The 16,942-nt window shown below is 39.0% G+C and overlaps 2 protein-coding genes across 2 annotated transcripts in view; both read right to left on the bottom strand.

Moving 5' to 3' along the window:
- The window catches only part of LOC132819359 (kynurenine 3-monooxygenase-like), a 78,973-nt gene that overhangs the window by 51,704 nt on the left and 10,327 nt on the right, over positions 1-16,942 (bottom strand). Inside the window, exons 3-8 of the mRNA XM_060830824.1 lie at positions 16,225-16,322; positions 13,026-13,115; positions 11,351-11,399; positions 11,172-11,259; positions 5,753-5,918; positions 5,587-5,658 (exon numbers count right to left, since the gene is read on the bottom strand). Coding sequence (XP_060686807.1) covers positions 5,587-5,658; positions 5,753-5,918; positions 11,172-11,259; positions 11,351-11,399; positions 13,026-13,115; positions 16,225-16,322 — 563 coding nt within the window. The remainder of the gene's footprint in view (positions 1-5,586; positions 5,659-5,752; positions 5,919-11,171; positions 11,260-11,350; positions 11,400-13,025; positions 13,116-16,224; positions 16,323-16,942) is intronic.
- LOC132819374 (cleavage and polyadenylation specificity factor subunit 6-like) lies at positions 2,755-3,566 on the bottom strand. The gene has a single exon (XM_060830852.1). The coding sequence runs from the start codon at positions 3,517-3,519 to the stop codon at positions 2,755-2,757; it is 765 nt and encodes a 254-aa protein (XP_060686835.1). The 5' UTR covers positions 3,520-3,566.

Below are 16,942 nucleotides of genomic sequence, written 5' to 3'. Positions count from 1 at the left end.
TGGCCTGCTAAATTACCCATAGTATCCTGGGATGTGCAGGCTTGCTGGCTTAGCCAAAGGAAATGCAAGGTTACAAGGTTGTCCTTCAGAGGGCTGTGTGAACTTGGTGGGCCAAATGGCCTGCTTCTGTATTGTAAGGATTCTTTAATTCTATCTGTACTTTTTGCAATTAGAGATGTAACTGATTAATCAACTATATTCAGTACATTTGAATAAGTTGTCAGACATGAGTTGAGAGGACCACTATAATTAATCTAGGAAAAATTAGTCAGTCAGAGTTCAGAGACCACACATTTGAACTACATGTCAACTTTTATGGAAAGTTTAAACAGAGCGGGTGAGTTGGCTAGACAGCATTTAAAAGTAGCATGTGATGGAATAGGGAGCAGACATGAAATCTAAAATTCATTGTTTTGCTACAGGAGATAATATGTTAGTATTACTACCAATTGTAGGTGTACCTTTAAAAGCAAGCTTTAGTGGGCCTAATCAAATTTAAAGAAAATTGAATAAGGTGAATTGTTTCGTAAGAACACCAAGTAGAAGGAAAACTCAGTGCAATTTGGATATGCTGAAAAGGTGATTTGATAGGGAAGGAAAGCAAAAGGAGAATGTTGTACTTGTTACAACTTGGAGGCAAGAACCAAATCCAGATAAATTTGAACTTGATATTCCTCAAACTAAATTGGATAATGAGGAAGTTCTCAAAATTGAGATAAATTATTTCCTTCCAAAGTAAAATCAATATGACCTGAAAGAGTTATTACAATCACACTGAGAATATGTGAGAATAAATTGGGAACTACTAACATGATTATGCCTGATGCAGAAATAGGACATGCTCTTCCAATTAAGCAATACCCTTATGGACCTAACCCACAAAAATTGGCACAGGTGCAAAAAAAAGATTGAAAACATGCTTAGACACTTAATCAAACTAAGTTACAGCAAATGGAGCTCACGCATAGTAATGCTGCCAATGGAATGCAACACCTATGTATTGATTACAACAAAGTCAATGCAGTTACGAAATATGATTCACATTCTAATAGATGTCTGGAAGACTGTATTGAGGAGCTTGGACAAGCAACTTTTATTTCTTTTTTTTTAGGTTGGTGTGATCAATGTATTTTATTTTAAAGATACAATAGTTATCACACACGGGTACAAACACAGTCTAAAAGATAAATGCATTACTGGTGCTTGGGGGAAAATTTGTTCAGTACTCCAAAACTGACAGAGACTGAGCCTGACAGTGTGAGGGAGCTGAATTAACATCATTATATCAGTGCCATCGGCATGAGTAACTTTGTCAAGGTGACTGAAAGAGGCAAAGATCTGATGCAGGCGGGACATTTTTTTTTCAGAAACTAGGCAAAGATTCACATTACAAAACAACATAAAGGTTTTTTAAAAAGTAAGAATCAGGAAATATTAGTTAAATATTGTCAAGTTTGGGTTTTAAAAACCTGTAGACTTACTACTTAAGAAGTGCTGAAGGAGGTGAGGAGTCCTGTGTTCCAAAAATATCAAGAAAAAACAAGTTGAAATTGCAACTGTGCAACAATATTGAATTTGACATAACATATATGCAGTGAGGGACAGGATATAGAATAAAAGGTTGAAGCTTAAACTGAACAAAAGGGAAGTTCAGAGAGAGAGAGTGATCAAAGTAGTATTGATAAAAAAAGAATTAACAGCATGTTAATTTATTCTCCTCACACTGTTAGACCCAGTGACTCTTTCTAGCCAGTTCCCAAGGTTAACAGCACTCATGTAAATCTATTACAAAAAAATTACAGAAAATGCTAATAAAAATTATAATGTTTGATAAATAAGGGAGATTAGGATTCTGCCCCTTTATGGAATCTTATTTACAAAGTGTATTATCTTTTAAAGTGCATAATCCTACTGAAAGCATTAGAAAAAGGCACACATTAAACTAGAATAGACAGGTAAAACCACTGGACTGGCAAGCAGCTCTGAAGGTTATGGGTCAATACACAGAAATGTAAAGTCAGCATGTTTTGCGGTGGTACAAAAAGATGTTTCCAGCTTTTGGAGAAGAACATACCCCTAAACCCTTGATGAGAAATGATGCACAACATGGAAGACATCACCTGTCCAGTCTGAAGTCTCAAGTTGTCATCATGAAATGCTTTGTTTCTCTACCCCCTCAATCACGCAGCACAGTAAGATCTAATTTTGCACTGACTGCACAAATACAAGGTTTTATTGCAACACAACATGCAGAAGATTGTGGACTCTGAGAATACTAATGGGAATGGGCAATACGGTCACAACACAACAAAAAGATCTGTTGAAAAAATATACGATATTATGCACTATTCCTTCCATCATATTTCCAAAATGTTCATTTAAACACACATTTACAGTTCACAAATATGAAAACCGAAACATTTGTCATATTAAACTGTTGAGGAGTAGGAAGGGAAAACAATGGTGAATAGAAGAATTAATATCCCGAATCATATTCCTTCTGAACCAAAACTGTCAGCCTGATTGTGTAATATACAGTTGAAATGTTTCTCTTAACCCACTAGATTGTACTGACACTTCCTATATCCACTGCTGCTTTTTAATAGAAACATTTTTTTTCGAAAAACATTGGCTTTTTGCTTTCCCATTGATGAATAGCTATTTCAGAGAAGTGTGTTTTCCTGCTCCTGTAAAACTTAATATGACAAAGGTATGGAGTTGAAATTTACTATCCATTGAACTATTTTTAGTTCATTATCTAATGACAATACTTCCATTTAATTTTGCATGTGCTAGAATAACCAAATGGAAACATATTGTGCCACAAAAAGCCAGTGTTAGCAACTGGCTTACTAGCATGGGACCAGAGTAATCTCCAATATGACTGGACATGAAACAGTTTTCTACCATTCCACTCGTACAGGTATTACTCTGCATCAGAAACATACAGGTCTGAAAAGAAGTTAATGAAGATCTAATGTAGTGTAGAATTTCCAAAGATTTACTTTTCTTGGATTGTGCTTCAAACTGGTTGAGATTCTGTTTGTTGCAAGGCATGACCTCTGGTCTCTGTCCATGAAGTTCTCTTTTTGGAAGTAGCTCCATGACGCATCGGACGGAGTTTTCAGAGCCCAGATATACTTCAGCAAACCCTTTAGACTGCCCATTAGCCCTGTTTTCATAGAACTTGATTTCCAGCAGATCCTGCACACCCACTGAATGGACAGCATCAGCCACATCCTGGTCTGTCGTCCACCATGTCAGATTTCCCACATACACAGCTTGCCGTTTGCCTCCATATGTGTAGACTATGGTTGGCCTGGTGTTACTGTCAGTTTTCTGTGGTTCACCGGGAGTCCGTGGTAATGTTTCATCAAAACTTTGATCTTCATGGTTATTACTGTCAGCAGCTGTTATTACATCGTCATAAAGATCAACTTGATCATTTGCTGCATAATCAGTCTCCTGATTAAACTCTTCATCCGCGTAAATGTCGATCAAATCAGCTCCCTCGGCCATTCCGCCAGCCGCGCCGCGCGCACACGGACAATCAAACCCCCGGACACCTTTCAGCAACGGACCGCAACTTTTATTTCTAAGCTGAACTTACTCAAAGAATACTGGCAAGTACCTTCACCTGAGACAGCGAAGTAAATTTCGGCTTTCTTGACACCAAATGGGCATTACCAGTTTAAAGTTAAGCCATCTGTTATGAAACATGCACCAGCTACATTTTAAAGACTAACCAATAAACTAGTTGCAGGATTATCATATATCACGTACTTTGATGATCTGATGACTTTTCATCAGAAATGGAAGAGACATTTGCAGCATCTATTGGAATTGTTCAATCAACTTCAGAAGGTGGGCTTGATGATAAATCTGGCTAAGAGTGAGTTCACAAAAGCCAAAGTCACGTTCTTAGACCACATAACTGGACAGAAAGCCTCCTGGGATGTGAAAACAGCTTACTGGGGAGTTTCCCATAAGATCGATGTAGAGATGGGACTCAATGGTTGTTTTCGGAAATTTGCACATAATGTTAGCAGCATGGTTGTTCCATTGACTGATTTGTTAAAAAGTACAGAAATTTCCAGTGAATGGAGGAATGTCACAAGGCAGTTGGTAGTCTGAAACTATGTTAACCATTGCCCCAGTGTTAAGCACTCTGAATTATGCAAAGCCATTCAAGGTGGCTATTAATGACAGTGATGTTGGTGCTGGTGCTGTATTCTTGCAAGATGACAAATGAGAAGATAGAAAGACCTATTGGATACTTTTCCAGAAGGTGAATATTTATCAAAAGAAAAAAAATTACACAATTGAGAAGGTGACCTTGAGTTTGGTGATGGTGTGGCAACATTTCAACATTTATATTGCCAGTAATGGCGGCACGGTGGCACAGTGGTTAGCACTGCTGACTCACAGCGCCAGAGAGCTGGGTTCAATTCCCACCTCAGGCGACTGTGTGGAGTTTGCACGTTCTCCCCGTGTCTGCGTGGGTTTCCTCCGGGTGCTCCGGTTTCCTCCCACAGTCCAAAGATGTGCGGGTCAGGTGAGTTGGCCATGCTAAATTGCCCGTAGTGTTAGGTAAGGGGTAAATGTAGGGGTATGGGTGGGTTGCGCTTCGGCGGGTCGGTGTGGACTTGTTGGGCCGAAGGGCCTGTTTCCACACTGTAAGTAATCTAACCTAATATTTCTGAGACAACAATATATACTGATCAGAACTCCTTAGCCCTTTTTGGAAAAATTTAAAGATAAAAATGTTGGACTGTTTAGGAGGAGTTTATTGTTACAGCTATTTAATTTGAAAGTTATACATATGGCAAGATGAGAGAACGTAGTTTTTGACACATTGTCACAACTTTGAAGAAGGACGATGAAGGTGTACTGTGATGGAAGCAATGGATTGAATTAGACTGTAGTTGTGAATGTTTGCACGCTTACAGTTAATGTAATCTATACATTTGTCATGTAAAACTAATAGTTTTTAAAAAATGAAGTTATCATTGTGTATTTATTGATGGTTATTTTTGTAAAAGGGGGAGGTGTGATGATATGATAGCTTTAAGAGGTATATGTTGTCCTTTTTTAATGAAGAGAAGTTAAGATAGAAATGCCTGAGTAGTCTGTTCCAAGTCAATTAAATAAAGAGCTTGTGAGGCCTTGGGGATTTTTTAAAAAAAAGTTAGAACAACAGAGAAGCAGAATTCGCCACACCATTTTCGCAATGCCTTAACATTTCCTGGTCTAGCAGCAGAAGGAGAACATTTCCTGTTGCGAAACAGCAGCCAGAATAATGCAAGGTCACAAATGTCTATACTAACTATTCAATGCTAATGTGGCAGCACGTCCTTGAACCAAAGGGAAGCAGCATATCCATTTGGGTGCAGGGACAGACACCAATCAAAGTAAAACTGGATTCTGGGAGAGGCTAATGTCCCAAAGACCAAACTCAGACATTACTTCAGGCTCTCTGAAACCAAAATACGATGAGATTGACATTTAAGAATATAATTCAATTGTCATACAGGAACATGGCTTTCTCAGCCATGCAGTTTGCTTTGCAAAGTTGTTAATGCTTACCAAATTGGGCAAAGCAATCATCATGAAGGTGTTTCTAGGCCATATGTGAAGAAAATTAGGCTTCATTGCAAACTGGAAGAAAACATTTTTATGTAAAGCATCCAATATGAAAAGCAATTAGAAAGAAACTTTAAACATAAATATTTATTTTTAAACCAATTCTTACATCACCATTTTTAGGGGGTATTGTAAGCTCCATATAACCATGAGGGATGTACACATGGCTGTAATCAAACCTGACTTGTCGCATAAACTGTTTTCTTGTAGTTGAAAAGGCTCCATCACATCCAACAACAAGGTCAGGAGAAACTTCACAAGTCGAGCCATCCGGCCTGTTATAAAAACAAAACCAAATCCTTAGTTTACAACAAATATGGCAGAAGCTGGGTGTCAGGAATGAATTGGAATTAATTGAGTAATGTGATCAACAATGTCAACTACAAAATGTCTTCTAAGGAAGCTTCAGAAGCTATGAGTAACAGATTACAATGGGATGTGCCTGGTGCCATAAGGTTCTCTGTTAGAAGAAACCTGAATCTCTTTTTCCAGATTATTCTACACTCTTAAATACAGGCTAAGCATATGATCAAAACACATGGTGCTTGTAAAGATGTCCAAAACTTAAGATTCATCTTATAAAGAAGGGATTAAAATGAGTCTTAACACAAAACACAAAAAAAATGCAAGGAGAACATTTGACCCATTGAGTCTGCTCTGCCATTCAATACAATGAGGACTTCACGTTCACTTTCCCACCTGTCTCTCAAAGCCCTTGATTCCATGTGCATTCAAAAATCCATATTAACCTTGGAAGTTATCAATAATGGAGACTCCATAACGCTCTGAGGCAAAGAATTCCACAGATGCATAACTCTCTGGCTGAAGAAATTTCTCAATTCAAAATGATGGGCCCCTTCTCCTGAGACCGTGCCCTCATATTTTATGTTCTCTTGTCACTGGGAACAATCTTTCAGTGTCCGCCCTGCCAAGCCCCTTCAGAATCTTTCAGTATATTTCAATGTGACTGCCCCTCATTCTTCCACATTCTAGGTAGTCTTTCAAGATTCCACAGATTCTAGAACACAGAATCATACAGTATAGAAGTCTGCATACATCAAGTCTGCACTGACAAAAACCACTCTAAATCTATACTAGTCTCACATTCCAGCACATGGACCATAGCTTTGAAAGTTATGACATTGAAAGAGCTCATTTAATTACTTTTTAAAAGGGTGCAATGCTTCCGCCCTCATCTACATTCCCAGGCAATTCTTATCGATTGAAAAGTAGCTAATGCATCCCCACTATTAATAAAAGAGGCAGGGAGAAGACAAGGAATTATAGGCTGGGTAGCTTGACATCGGTACGGGGGAAATTGCTCACATCCATTTTAAAGGATGTAATAACTTAGCACTTGGAAAACAACGAATGGATTGGCCTGAGTCTGTGTGAATTTAAGAAAGGAACATCATGCTTAACAAATCTATTGGAACTTTTCAAGGATGTAACTAGTAAAGTCATAAAAGGACCCAGTGGATGTGATTTACTGAGATTTTTATAAAGCTTTTGATAAGGTCCCACATAAGAGATTAACATATAAAAGTAAGCACATGGTATTGGGGGTAGTGTACTGAAATGGATGGAGAACTCTTTGGCAGACAGGAAACAAAGAATAGGAACAGATGGGTGCTTTTCCAAATGGCAGCCAATGACTAGTGGTGTACCACAGGAATCAGTGCTTGGACCCCAGCTATTCACAGTACAATATATACTAATTATTTAGATGAGAGAATTAAATGCAATATCTCCAAGTTTGCAGACAACATAAAGCGGGCTGGGATGGTGAACTGTGAAAATGATGCAGAGAAGCTTCAGTGTGATTTGGACAAGTTGAGTGGGTGACCAAATGCAAGGCAGATGAAGTATAATGTGGATAAATGTGAGGTTACCCACTTTTGTAGCAAAAACAGGAAGATAGATTATTATCTGAATGGTGATTAACTGCAAATATGGGAAGTGCCAAATGACCTGGGTGTACTTGTGCACCACACGTGGAAAATAAGCCATAAGGTGAAGCAGGCAAATAAGAAGGCTAATGGTATGTTGGTTTTCATTAGCTAGAGGATTAGAGTACAGGAATAGGAATATCTTGCTGCAGTTGTGCAGGGTCTTTGTGAGATTACATTTAGAGTACTGTGTGCAGTTTTGGTCTCCTCATCTGAAGGTTTCCAGCTATGGAGGGAGTGCAACAAAGATTTATCAGACTGACTCATGGGATGACAGCAGAGATGTATGAATACAGACTTGCTCAGTTAGGATGATATTCACTAGCATTTAGAAGAATGGGGATCTCAGAGATTAGATTAGATTAGATTACTTACAGTGTGGAAACAGGCCCTTCGGCCCAACAAGTCCACACCGACCCGCCGAAGCACAACCCACCCATACCCCTACATTTACCCCTTACCTAACACTACGGGCAATTTAGCATGGCCAATTCACCTGACCCGCCCATCTTTGGCCTGTGGGAGGAAACCGGAGCACCCGGAGGAAACCCATGCAGACACGGGGAGAACGTGCAAACTCCACACAGTCTGTCGCCTGAGTCGGGAATTGAACCCAGGTCTCAAGTGCTGTGAGGCAGCAGTGCTAACCACTGTGCCACCGTGCCGCCCACCGTGCCGTCTACAGGATGAAACAGGGTAAATCGAATCAGGATGTTCCTGATGACCAGGAGGCCCAGATTCAGGATGACAGTCTAAGAATAGGGGGAAAATCCTCACTCACAGAGTAGTGAACCTATGGAATTCTCTGCCATAGAAAGAGGTTAAGACTAAAATACTAAATGTTTTCAAGAAGGAGATATAGTTCTTCGGGGTAAAGCGATCAAAGGGTAAGGGATAATTGGATGATCAACCATGATTAGATTGAATGGGGTAGCAGGCTCATATGAAACAAATGGCTAATTCCTGCTCTTATTTTCTATGTTTCTAAACTCTAGACAATATAAACCCAAATTACTCAACCTCTGATTATAACACAACCTTTTCATCCCAGGGAAACTTCACTGTTTTGTTTTCAATGCAAGAACACCCTGTTTATATGGTGGAGACTAGAACTGCACATAATATCATAGATGTACTCTCACTAAAGTCCTGTACAACTGTAGCAAGTCATATTTATTCCTGCACTCTGATCTCCTAGTTGCAACAGCTAACATGGCATTTGCCCTCTGAATTGCTCACTCTACCTGCATGCTAACACACTGTACGTATACCATAGATTACCATATTCAAGTCTGTTTGAACATTAAAAATCTTTTAATTTGCAGGAAACACAATGAAAGAATTTAAAATGTTGCCTTTAAAAACAGAGTAGGAATATCTAACTTCGCTTCATATGCTCACTGAATACACTACATATCCAAATGATCAACTGGAACACACCTGCAAGAACAGTGCTGAAGTAGTTAGCTACTTAACAGATTTAAAAATGCACTGAAGCATATGATATGTGAGGGTGACTGGAAATGAAATATGAAAAACAGCAATGTTAATAATCATAGCAAACAATGTAAGGGGCACTGTAAAGTGCATTCTACAGGCAGGTGTGATCTTTGAAAGCACAGAATGTCATCACAAGTTTTAGTTACTAAAATACATAACATCTCATAAGATAAATGGCAGTTAGTATGATTAAAATTTAGCTATCATACACAGATGCTTCAAACTTAGAAATGTTTATAACATATGATTTGGAGATTCTGGTGTTGGACTGGGGTGCACAAAGTTAAAAATCACACAACACCAGGTTATAGTCCAACAGGTTTAATTGGAAGCACACTAGTTTTCGGAGCACTGCTCCTTCATCAGGTGGTTGTGGAGTCTACAAAGGCTATGGCAACGGATGAATGGGCACTGCACAACAATCAACAGATAGGAGTGTTCCCTCCCAGTTGGGGAACACTTCCGCAGTCCAGGACCTTGGGGTGACCATCCTCCAAGGCAGACTTTGGGACAGGCAGCAGCAAAAGGTGGCCGATCAGAGGCTGATGACTAAGTTCCGTACCCATAGGGAGGGCCTCAACCAGGACCTTGGGTTCATGTCACACTACAGGTGAACACCACTGCACTATACACACACACACACACACACACACACACACACACACACACACACACACACACACACACACACACACACTCACGCATGCATCCTCTCAGAGACTTAGACCACTCTACACTCACGCACACACATATGCAATCTCTCTCACAGACACTTACAACCCCTCACCCAGACACACACACACACACACTCACACATGCACCCCCTCATAGACTTAAGACACTCTACACTCACATACACTCTCTCTCACATTCACAATCCCCCAATCCAGACACACACACACACACACACACACACACACAAAGATGCACAAATATACATATATTTTGTGGGGTGAATTTGTACTTGCAGAGTTACATCGTATTTTGCTCAAAAACTGCATGAATTCATGTAAAACTCTGTTATCTCACTTTTTAGATTAGAATCAATCTAAACATCATGGCACAGAGTATTTCATTCGGTTAATCGAATGCTGGAAAATCGAATGCCAGATAACAGTCAGCCAAGCATTGGGACCTTGCGACCTTGTTTGGATAATCTGAAATTTGGTTAATCGAATCCCAGATAATTGAGGTTCCTCTGCATATGATATCACTTTAAGAGGGTATATGCTAATGAGCAACTAACCAGAACACGTGATCATCAGCCATTGTTGGTCTAGTTTGCAGCAAGTGTAATCCTGTTACTAGTCTTTAAAAAACAGAACCTACTTTTAGTTTACTAATCATGGTAACTTTGTACTAAAATAGAAACTCGACAAGTAACTCGACTCCTGACTCCCCAGTGCTTATTCACAAGACACAAGACACAAGTTATAAGTTTGTTGGAATACTTTCCACTTGCCTGAATGAGTGCTGCTCCAACAACACTCAAGTAGCTTGACACTGTCCAGGCCAAAACAGTCCGCTTAATTGGCACACTATTATTCATCATAAAAATTTCCTCTCTCCACCACCAAATAGTGATGGCAAAGTGTATCATTAACATGTTGTCCTGCAGCCGGTAAAAAAGTCATGACACCACATTCCCCTGACCTCTACTGCTGAGGAGGACAGGACAGAAAACACATCAGAACTGGCTAGAAAGAAGTATTTATCCTGATTTAATGACCTGGTCCTGCCATAAATAGACTGTAATTTCAGAGCCCATTGCAGATGCAATTATAAATTTTAAAATTTTATACAAGTAAGAATAGACACATACAGGCATGGTAGTGCATACAAGAAAGAGGCACCTTTGTTCAAACTCAGTAATCAAAGAGCAGCTCCTTAGATTAAGCTAAATTAAGATTCAAAAGCCAGAATCTCTCAGAATGTCAATTCATTTTAACATTTTGCTTCAACTTTCAGTAGTGACGTTTTATGGTATTGCAATCTGCATTGCTCTCTTTATTTCACAGTGTAGACCAAATAGAGTTTAGATACGACCTTCACAAAATTATCAAACCACAGACAGATTACCTGATAAATGTCAGAATCCCCTTATCAGCACTGTAGTGTTGCAATTTCTTTTCAAAGTTTAACTTGACGTTTGGGTATTGATTAGCAGCTACAAATGCAAACAGATTAAGCAAATCTCAGTACCCAGAGGAGAAATGACACAAAACAATTTTAGAATAACATGTTCAGCATTTACTCACCAAATAATAATGCTTGGTTTAAATTTGCTCTATCCACTGACAAGATATACTGAAGGGCAAAGATACACAATTAACTATTGTTTCTCTATGCAGTGACAATAGGAATATTGTTCATTTAAAACAGCGACTTGTCTTCATTCGTAAATATACAATTGCACTTGGCAAGATTGGTTTTGCAAAGGCTTGCCCAAAGCAGCAATTTAAAATTTAGGAAAGCAAGATTAACCACATTTCACTTCTGAGGCATAACATATTGACAAAATGCCAGGTGGACAACTGGATGAGAAAGATTGTCCACCCAAGCAGTCCACTTTATTTTACATCCCTTGTTCCCTATGCAGTGTTGTAATTACCACATGCAGTATCAAGATCTGGAATTTTAGATGATCAATTACTATCCAGATGCATTGTCATTTCCTGAAGCATTCTGTAAATGAATAATGAATAAAATGTTTCAATTCAAATGCTCAAATTTTGTCCAATTGCTTTTTACCCCTCACCGACCTATAGTGAAATGCATGATGGGAATCTGTAATTTTTTAAAAAAATCTTCTTTCACATTGTACCATATAAAAGGTGTAGGTATCTAGCAAATCATTGCTTCAAGGACTTCCTGAATTAGTTCTACTGTAGGGCAGATGTAAGTCATTTGAGTAAACTATCATAGATAGTAAAGGAAGGCCCTTGTGCTGTAGTGCAAGTGTCTCTACCACTGAACCAGAAGGCCCAGGTTCAAGTCCCACTTGCTCCAGATAACATAACTGATCAGGTCGATAACAAAAAATATAAAATGGTGAATTTATTTGTGCCACAAAAATGCCAGGCAATGACCATCTCCAATGAGAGACAACCTAATCATCACCCCTCACCATTTAAGGGCCTTACCGTCACAATCCTCCACTATTAACCTCTTAGGGGTTACCATTGATGAGACATTGAACTAGATTAGCTATATAAATATACTGGCTACATGAGCAAGTCAGGGGTGAGAAGTACTGCAACAAGTAAGTCAGTTCCTGATTCCCAAAGCCTGCCTACCATTTACAATGCACAAGTCAGGAGTGTAATGGAATACTTCCAACCTGCCTGGATGGTTGCAACACTCAAGAAACTTGACATGATCCGTGACAAAACAGCCCATTTGATTGGCATTACACCCACAAACATCCATTCCCTTCACACAAATGATCAGTAGCAGTAACATATACCATTTATTGGATGCACTGCAGAAATTCACCAACGATTCTTGGACTACACTTTCCAAACCCATGACTACTATCATCGAAAAGACCATGGGTAGCAGATATGAGAACATCACCATCTTCAGGTTTCCCTCTAAGTCACTCATTATCCTGACCTAGAAATATATTGCTGCTTCTTCAGTGTGGTAGCATCAAAATCCTGGAATTCCCTTCCTGTTAACATTGAGGATCTATCTACAGCCCATGGACTGCAGCAGTTCAAGGTGGCAGCTCACTACCATCATTTCAAGAGCAATCATGGACAGGTAATAAATGTTGGTCCAGCCAGCAGTGCCCATGTCCAATGAGTGAATAAAAGAAAACCAAATATCCTGCTGCCTCTTCACAGAGATAAAAGAAAACTTATTCAAGACATCCTTTGTAATATGTGCCATGCTACAAAGTTGTGGAGTCTTTTTGTATATGAACATTACCTGGCCTTTTGTTCCATAAGGAATAGAAGACTTGCTGCCTGACAGGGAGTGGATCATTCGCCCATTCATGGGAATGCCCTTAGACACTATCTAAAAAGACAAGTGTTGAAGAATTACATTTTTAAGAATTTGGAATCCTAAGATTTCTCAGGCAACACACAACAACATTGCAAACATTGTTAATCCTGAACACTATCATTTAAGCTTAGTGCAACACATTGTTAAATTTACCAACAAAATATCATTGACGCCTTTCAAAAATTTTAATGCTTCCAATTCTAATGATACATGTTCTAATACGTTAAACTAATGATATGGTTGATATTTTGGTATGATCATATAAAATATGGACGATTGGTCTTGAATTCCATTGTCTGATTTAAGACTGGGAATTTCATAGACTAAAATGCTTTTAAAAGTGGACTAAAAACAACACAGACTTAAAATGGCCAATGACATCACCTGACCACAGAAATTGGCCAAGTTTCATAACTATCTCTGTCATCAATTATCACCCCAGGAGATATAAAATTGGTTCTCATTCAGTCTCTGATTAGTACCATAATGAAAATCTTCACATGTTCAAGATGACCATGATCACCTACAATTATCAAGCCTGAAAAACAAACTCATCAGCAGATGGAATATACAGCCAGCTACTATCTCAGGAAGCTTTTTTGGAAAAGTTAGAGATGGATTTTTACTACAGCTCTGAAACATTCTTTCAAGAAGACAAGCCCAGCAATGATGCTGACTGAAAACAAAAATTGGAAAACTGATAACTTAAAAGATAACCTTGATATTCTATACTGCTGTCAGTCCCAGAAATCGACTAGCTAAATGTAATCGTAGGATAAGCCTTTATGGTTTATCTAACTAACTGTATTCAGGACAATCCCCTTTGAAATGTGTCTGCATGATATTGCGATTATTTTTCTCAGTGTTATCAGGTATTAAACTTTCCCTGGATTAGAAAGGAACAAATATACACTCTCTATTCATAACGGGAAGTAAGCAGAAAACAGGAAACTGTAATTTGCCATGATGAAAGTATTACAATCCATCAATAAAGAGATTATTACTGGGACTTAATTTAATATAACTGGGAAAGCACGGTGGCTCAGTGGTTAGCACTGCTGCCTCACAGCGCCAGAGCCCTGGTTCAATTCCCGCCTCGGGCAACTTTCTATGTGGAGTTTGCACATTCTCCCCATGTCTGCGTGGGTTTCTTCCAGGTGCTTCGGTTTCCTCCCACAGACCAAAGATGTGCAGGTTAGGTGAACTGGCCATGCTAAATTGCCCATAGTGTTAGGTGAAGAGGTAAGCGTAGGGGAATGGATCTGGATGGGTTGCTCTTTAGAGGGTCAGTATGGACTTGTTGGGCCAAAGGGCCTATTTCCACACTGGAAGTAGTAATAAAAGAAGAGGCAGAGTGGTTTTGTCAAAGGGATATCATGATTGACCAATTTATCAGAGTTTGTTGCAGAGGTAACATGTGCTGTGGATAAAGAGGTCCCTGTAGTTGTACCATACTTGAGTTCGGGACGCATTTCATAGGTTTTGACATCAAAAGTTATTGTGGAAAGTAAGCGTTCATGTGAAGGAAGTAACAGGAATATGGATAGAATATTGGCTGGCAGAAAATGAAGCATGCATAAATCGTTCTTTATCTGATCTGCAGGAATGCAAACTCAAGTCTCAACCTGTAACAGTTGACATCAATGGCTCAAATAAGGAGAGTGAAGGTTCAGTAGCTAAATTCATGGATGACACCAAAATAGGTTGGAAAGTATGTTGTGAAGGAGACCTAAGGAAGATGTAGATACATAGAGACAAGTTGAGTAAGTGGGCAAAAAGTTGGCATATGGAATACAATGTGGGAAAATGTGAAGTCGTTCATTTTAGTAGGAAGAATAAACATATTACTTAAATGGAGAATATCAGCAGAATTCCAAAGTGCAGAGGGATTTAGGTGGCGCATGAGTCACAAGAGGTTTGTTTGCAGGTACAGCATATAATCAAGAAGGCTCATGCAATGCTATCCTTTATTCTGAGGTAAACTGAACATAAAAGTAAGGATGGTATGCTTCGGTTCCAGGTCATTTGTGAGACCACATCACATGTGCTCTCTGAGATGAAGTAATTGAATCTTGGTGTGAACAGAGAAGCTCTTTGTGCTAAAATTCTCAAAAAAGCTTGTTCCTTTTTAAAATGTTAACTTTTTAATCTTTCTATTATGCAATATATTACAAAATTTATATTAATGCATGCACTTTTGAGCATTTCAGATGTGGTTTCTTTTTTTTCATATTAAAACAAGGTGACATTCCTCTTTATTCTTTAAGAAAAGTTGATATTTCTTGGAAAACTTCTACTGGATTCTGAACATCATCAATTCAAACAGAACAGTTGACTGCTTTTATCTAATCCCCAATATGAAGCTGAATTATTCACTGTGTTTGGGCTCCCTGCATCTGGGTTTAAATGTCAAGGGTGAACCCATCTCTGTTTGGCCTGTTTGCTCCATTTTAATTTTTCAGCTGACAGAGCTTTACTCATTACACGATAAAACTTCTGCAGCTCTCTTGAGAAAGTCAAGCTTCATGGAGCTGTCCACAGCTGCCAGCCATTTAAATGTTGACAGTCATGTAATCTCAACAGAATCATCAGGTGCAATGACCATTTCCAGTTTTGTAATAAGGCCCAGACCCTCAGCAATGGAACTAAATCTCCATGAATCACAGGCAATCCCAGATGAACATGTCAAGTGGAATTTGAGGAACTGGGATTTGTGGGCGTTGGATAGGGGACACCAGCACTTGAGATCTGGCCACAAAACTGCAGAGAAGACCTGCTCTGATGAACATTGAACACAGACATCTCCAACCACCCTAGGTATTAGCAAAATGAAACACTTTCATAGGAAATAACTGAATATTTAAGGGTCTCAAATGGAGCCAAATCTTCTCTATTGTTCCTATAGTCTGGCAGGCTTGCACGGCCTGGCACCTATTTTATAAGTCCATCCCCTGCAATCCCACCAGTGAAAGAATGGCATGTAAAATCCAACTCATGGAATTCATGCAGTATTAGACAGTATATAAACTGCAAAAACACACCAGTTCAATTTTGATTTGGTAATAAAAGATTGTATCAGATTTTGTTTGATTTTATTGGAAAACAGATAAATTTTTCTTACTTGGTCTTCCATGCCAATAGCTTTTAGAGCCTGCCTTCCTCTGTAAGATAATGCAAGATTGATGCTTCTTCCCCTTGCATCTTTTGCAGTTCGAATATCTGTAATGTAGGAAATATAAAATTTGTTTAGATGCATTCCATCCTTAAACATTTCAGTGTCTATTAGCTACATTCAACCAATATGAGCATTAAGTAATAATCTGGGGTGCATTACTTTAAAATGTACATAAGCACATTCAGTAATAAACTTTCAAAGGAAAATTGGATGCATACTTAGAAAGAAAATCTAATTTTCCAGGTCTATATGGAAATACCCTACACCTGTGAGTGGAAGGCAGTAGCAAATAACCACTGAGATACAGGTCAGAATGAAACATCAGCAGACCATGAGTCCAGGGCCAAGCTTCAGGCTGAGCTCTCAGGATGAAATGGACAAAGAACAGGGAAAGAAGATGAGGTGGAGGCATCTTTCACAACAAAAGCAGTGCAAACACAATGGGCCAACCTGATTGTTTCTGTGATATATGATTCCAGCAGACAAAGGAATGGATAATAATCAGCTGGGGATAAAGAAAAACTGCGAATGGGGACCATGAATGGCTGAAAATGGGTTGGCTGTGATGAAAGCAGTCTATGTGATGACAAGGTCTGGGGTGTGGAGGTGGGTAAAGGACAAGGAAAAAGGCTGTAAAATTATTGAATTAGTGACAGTATCCCAC

Source organism: Hemiscyllium ocellatum, chromosome 10 (genome assembly GCF_020745735.1).
Source record: "Hemiscyllium ocellatum isolate sHemOce1 chromosome 10, sHemOce1.pat.X.cur, whole genome shotgun sequence".
Taxonomy (NCBI): Eukaryota; Metazoa; Chordata; class Chondrichthyes; order Orectolobiformes; family Hemiscylliidae; genus Hemiscyllium; species Hemiscyllium ocellatum.
This window is presented reverse-complemented; position numbering and strand designations above follow the sequence as displayed.

What these genes read in the sequence shown, in the direction of transcription:
- LOC132819374 (XM_060830852.1), bottom strand. Translation starts at nt 3,519, where the DNA reads ATGGCCGAGGGAGCTGATTTGATCGACATTTACGCGGATGAAGAGTTT.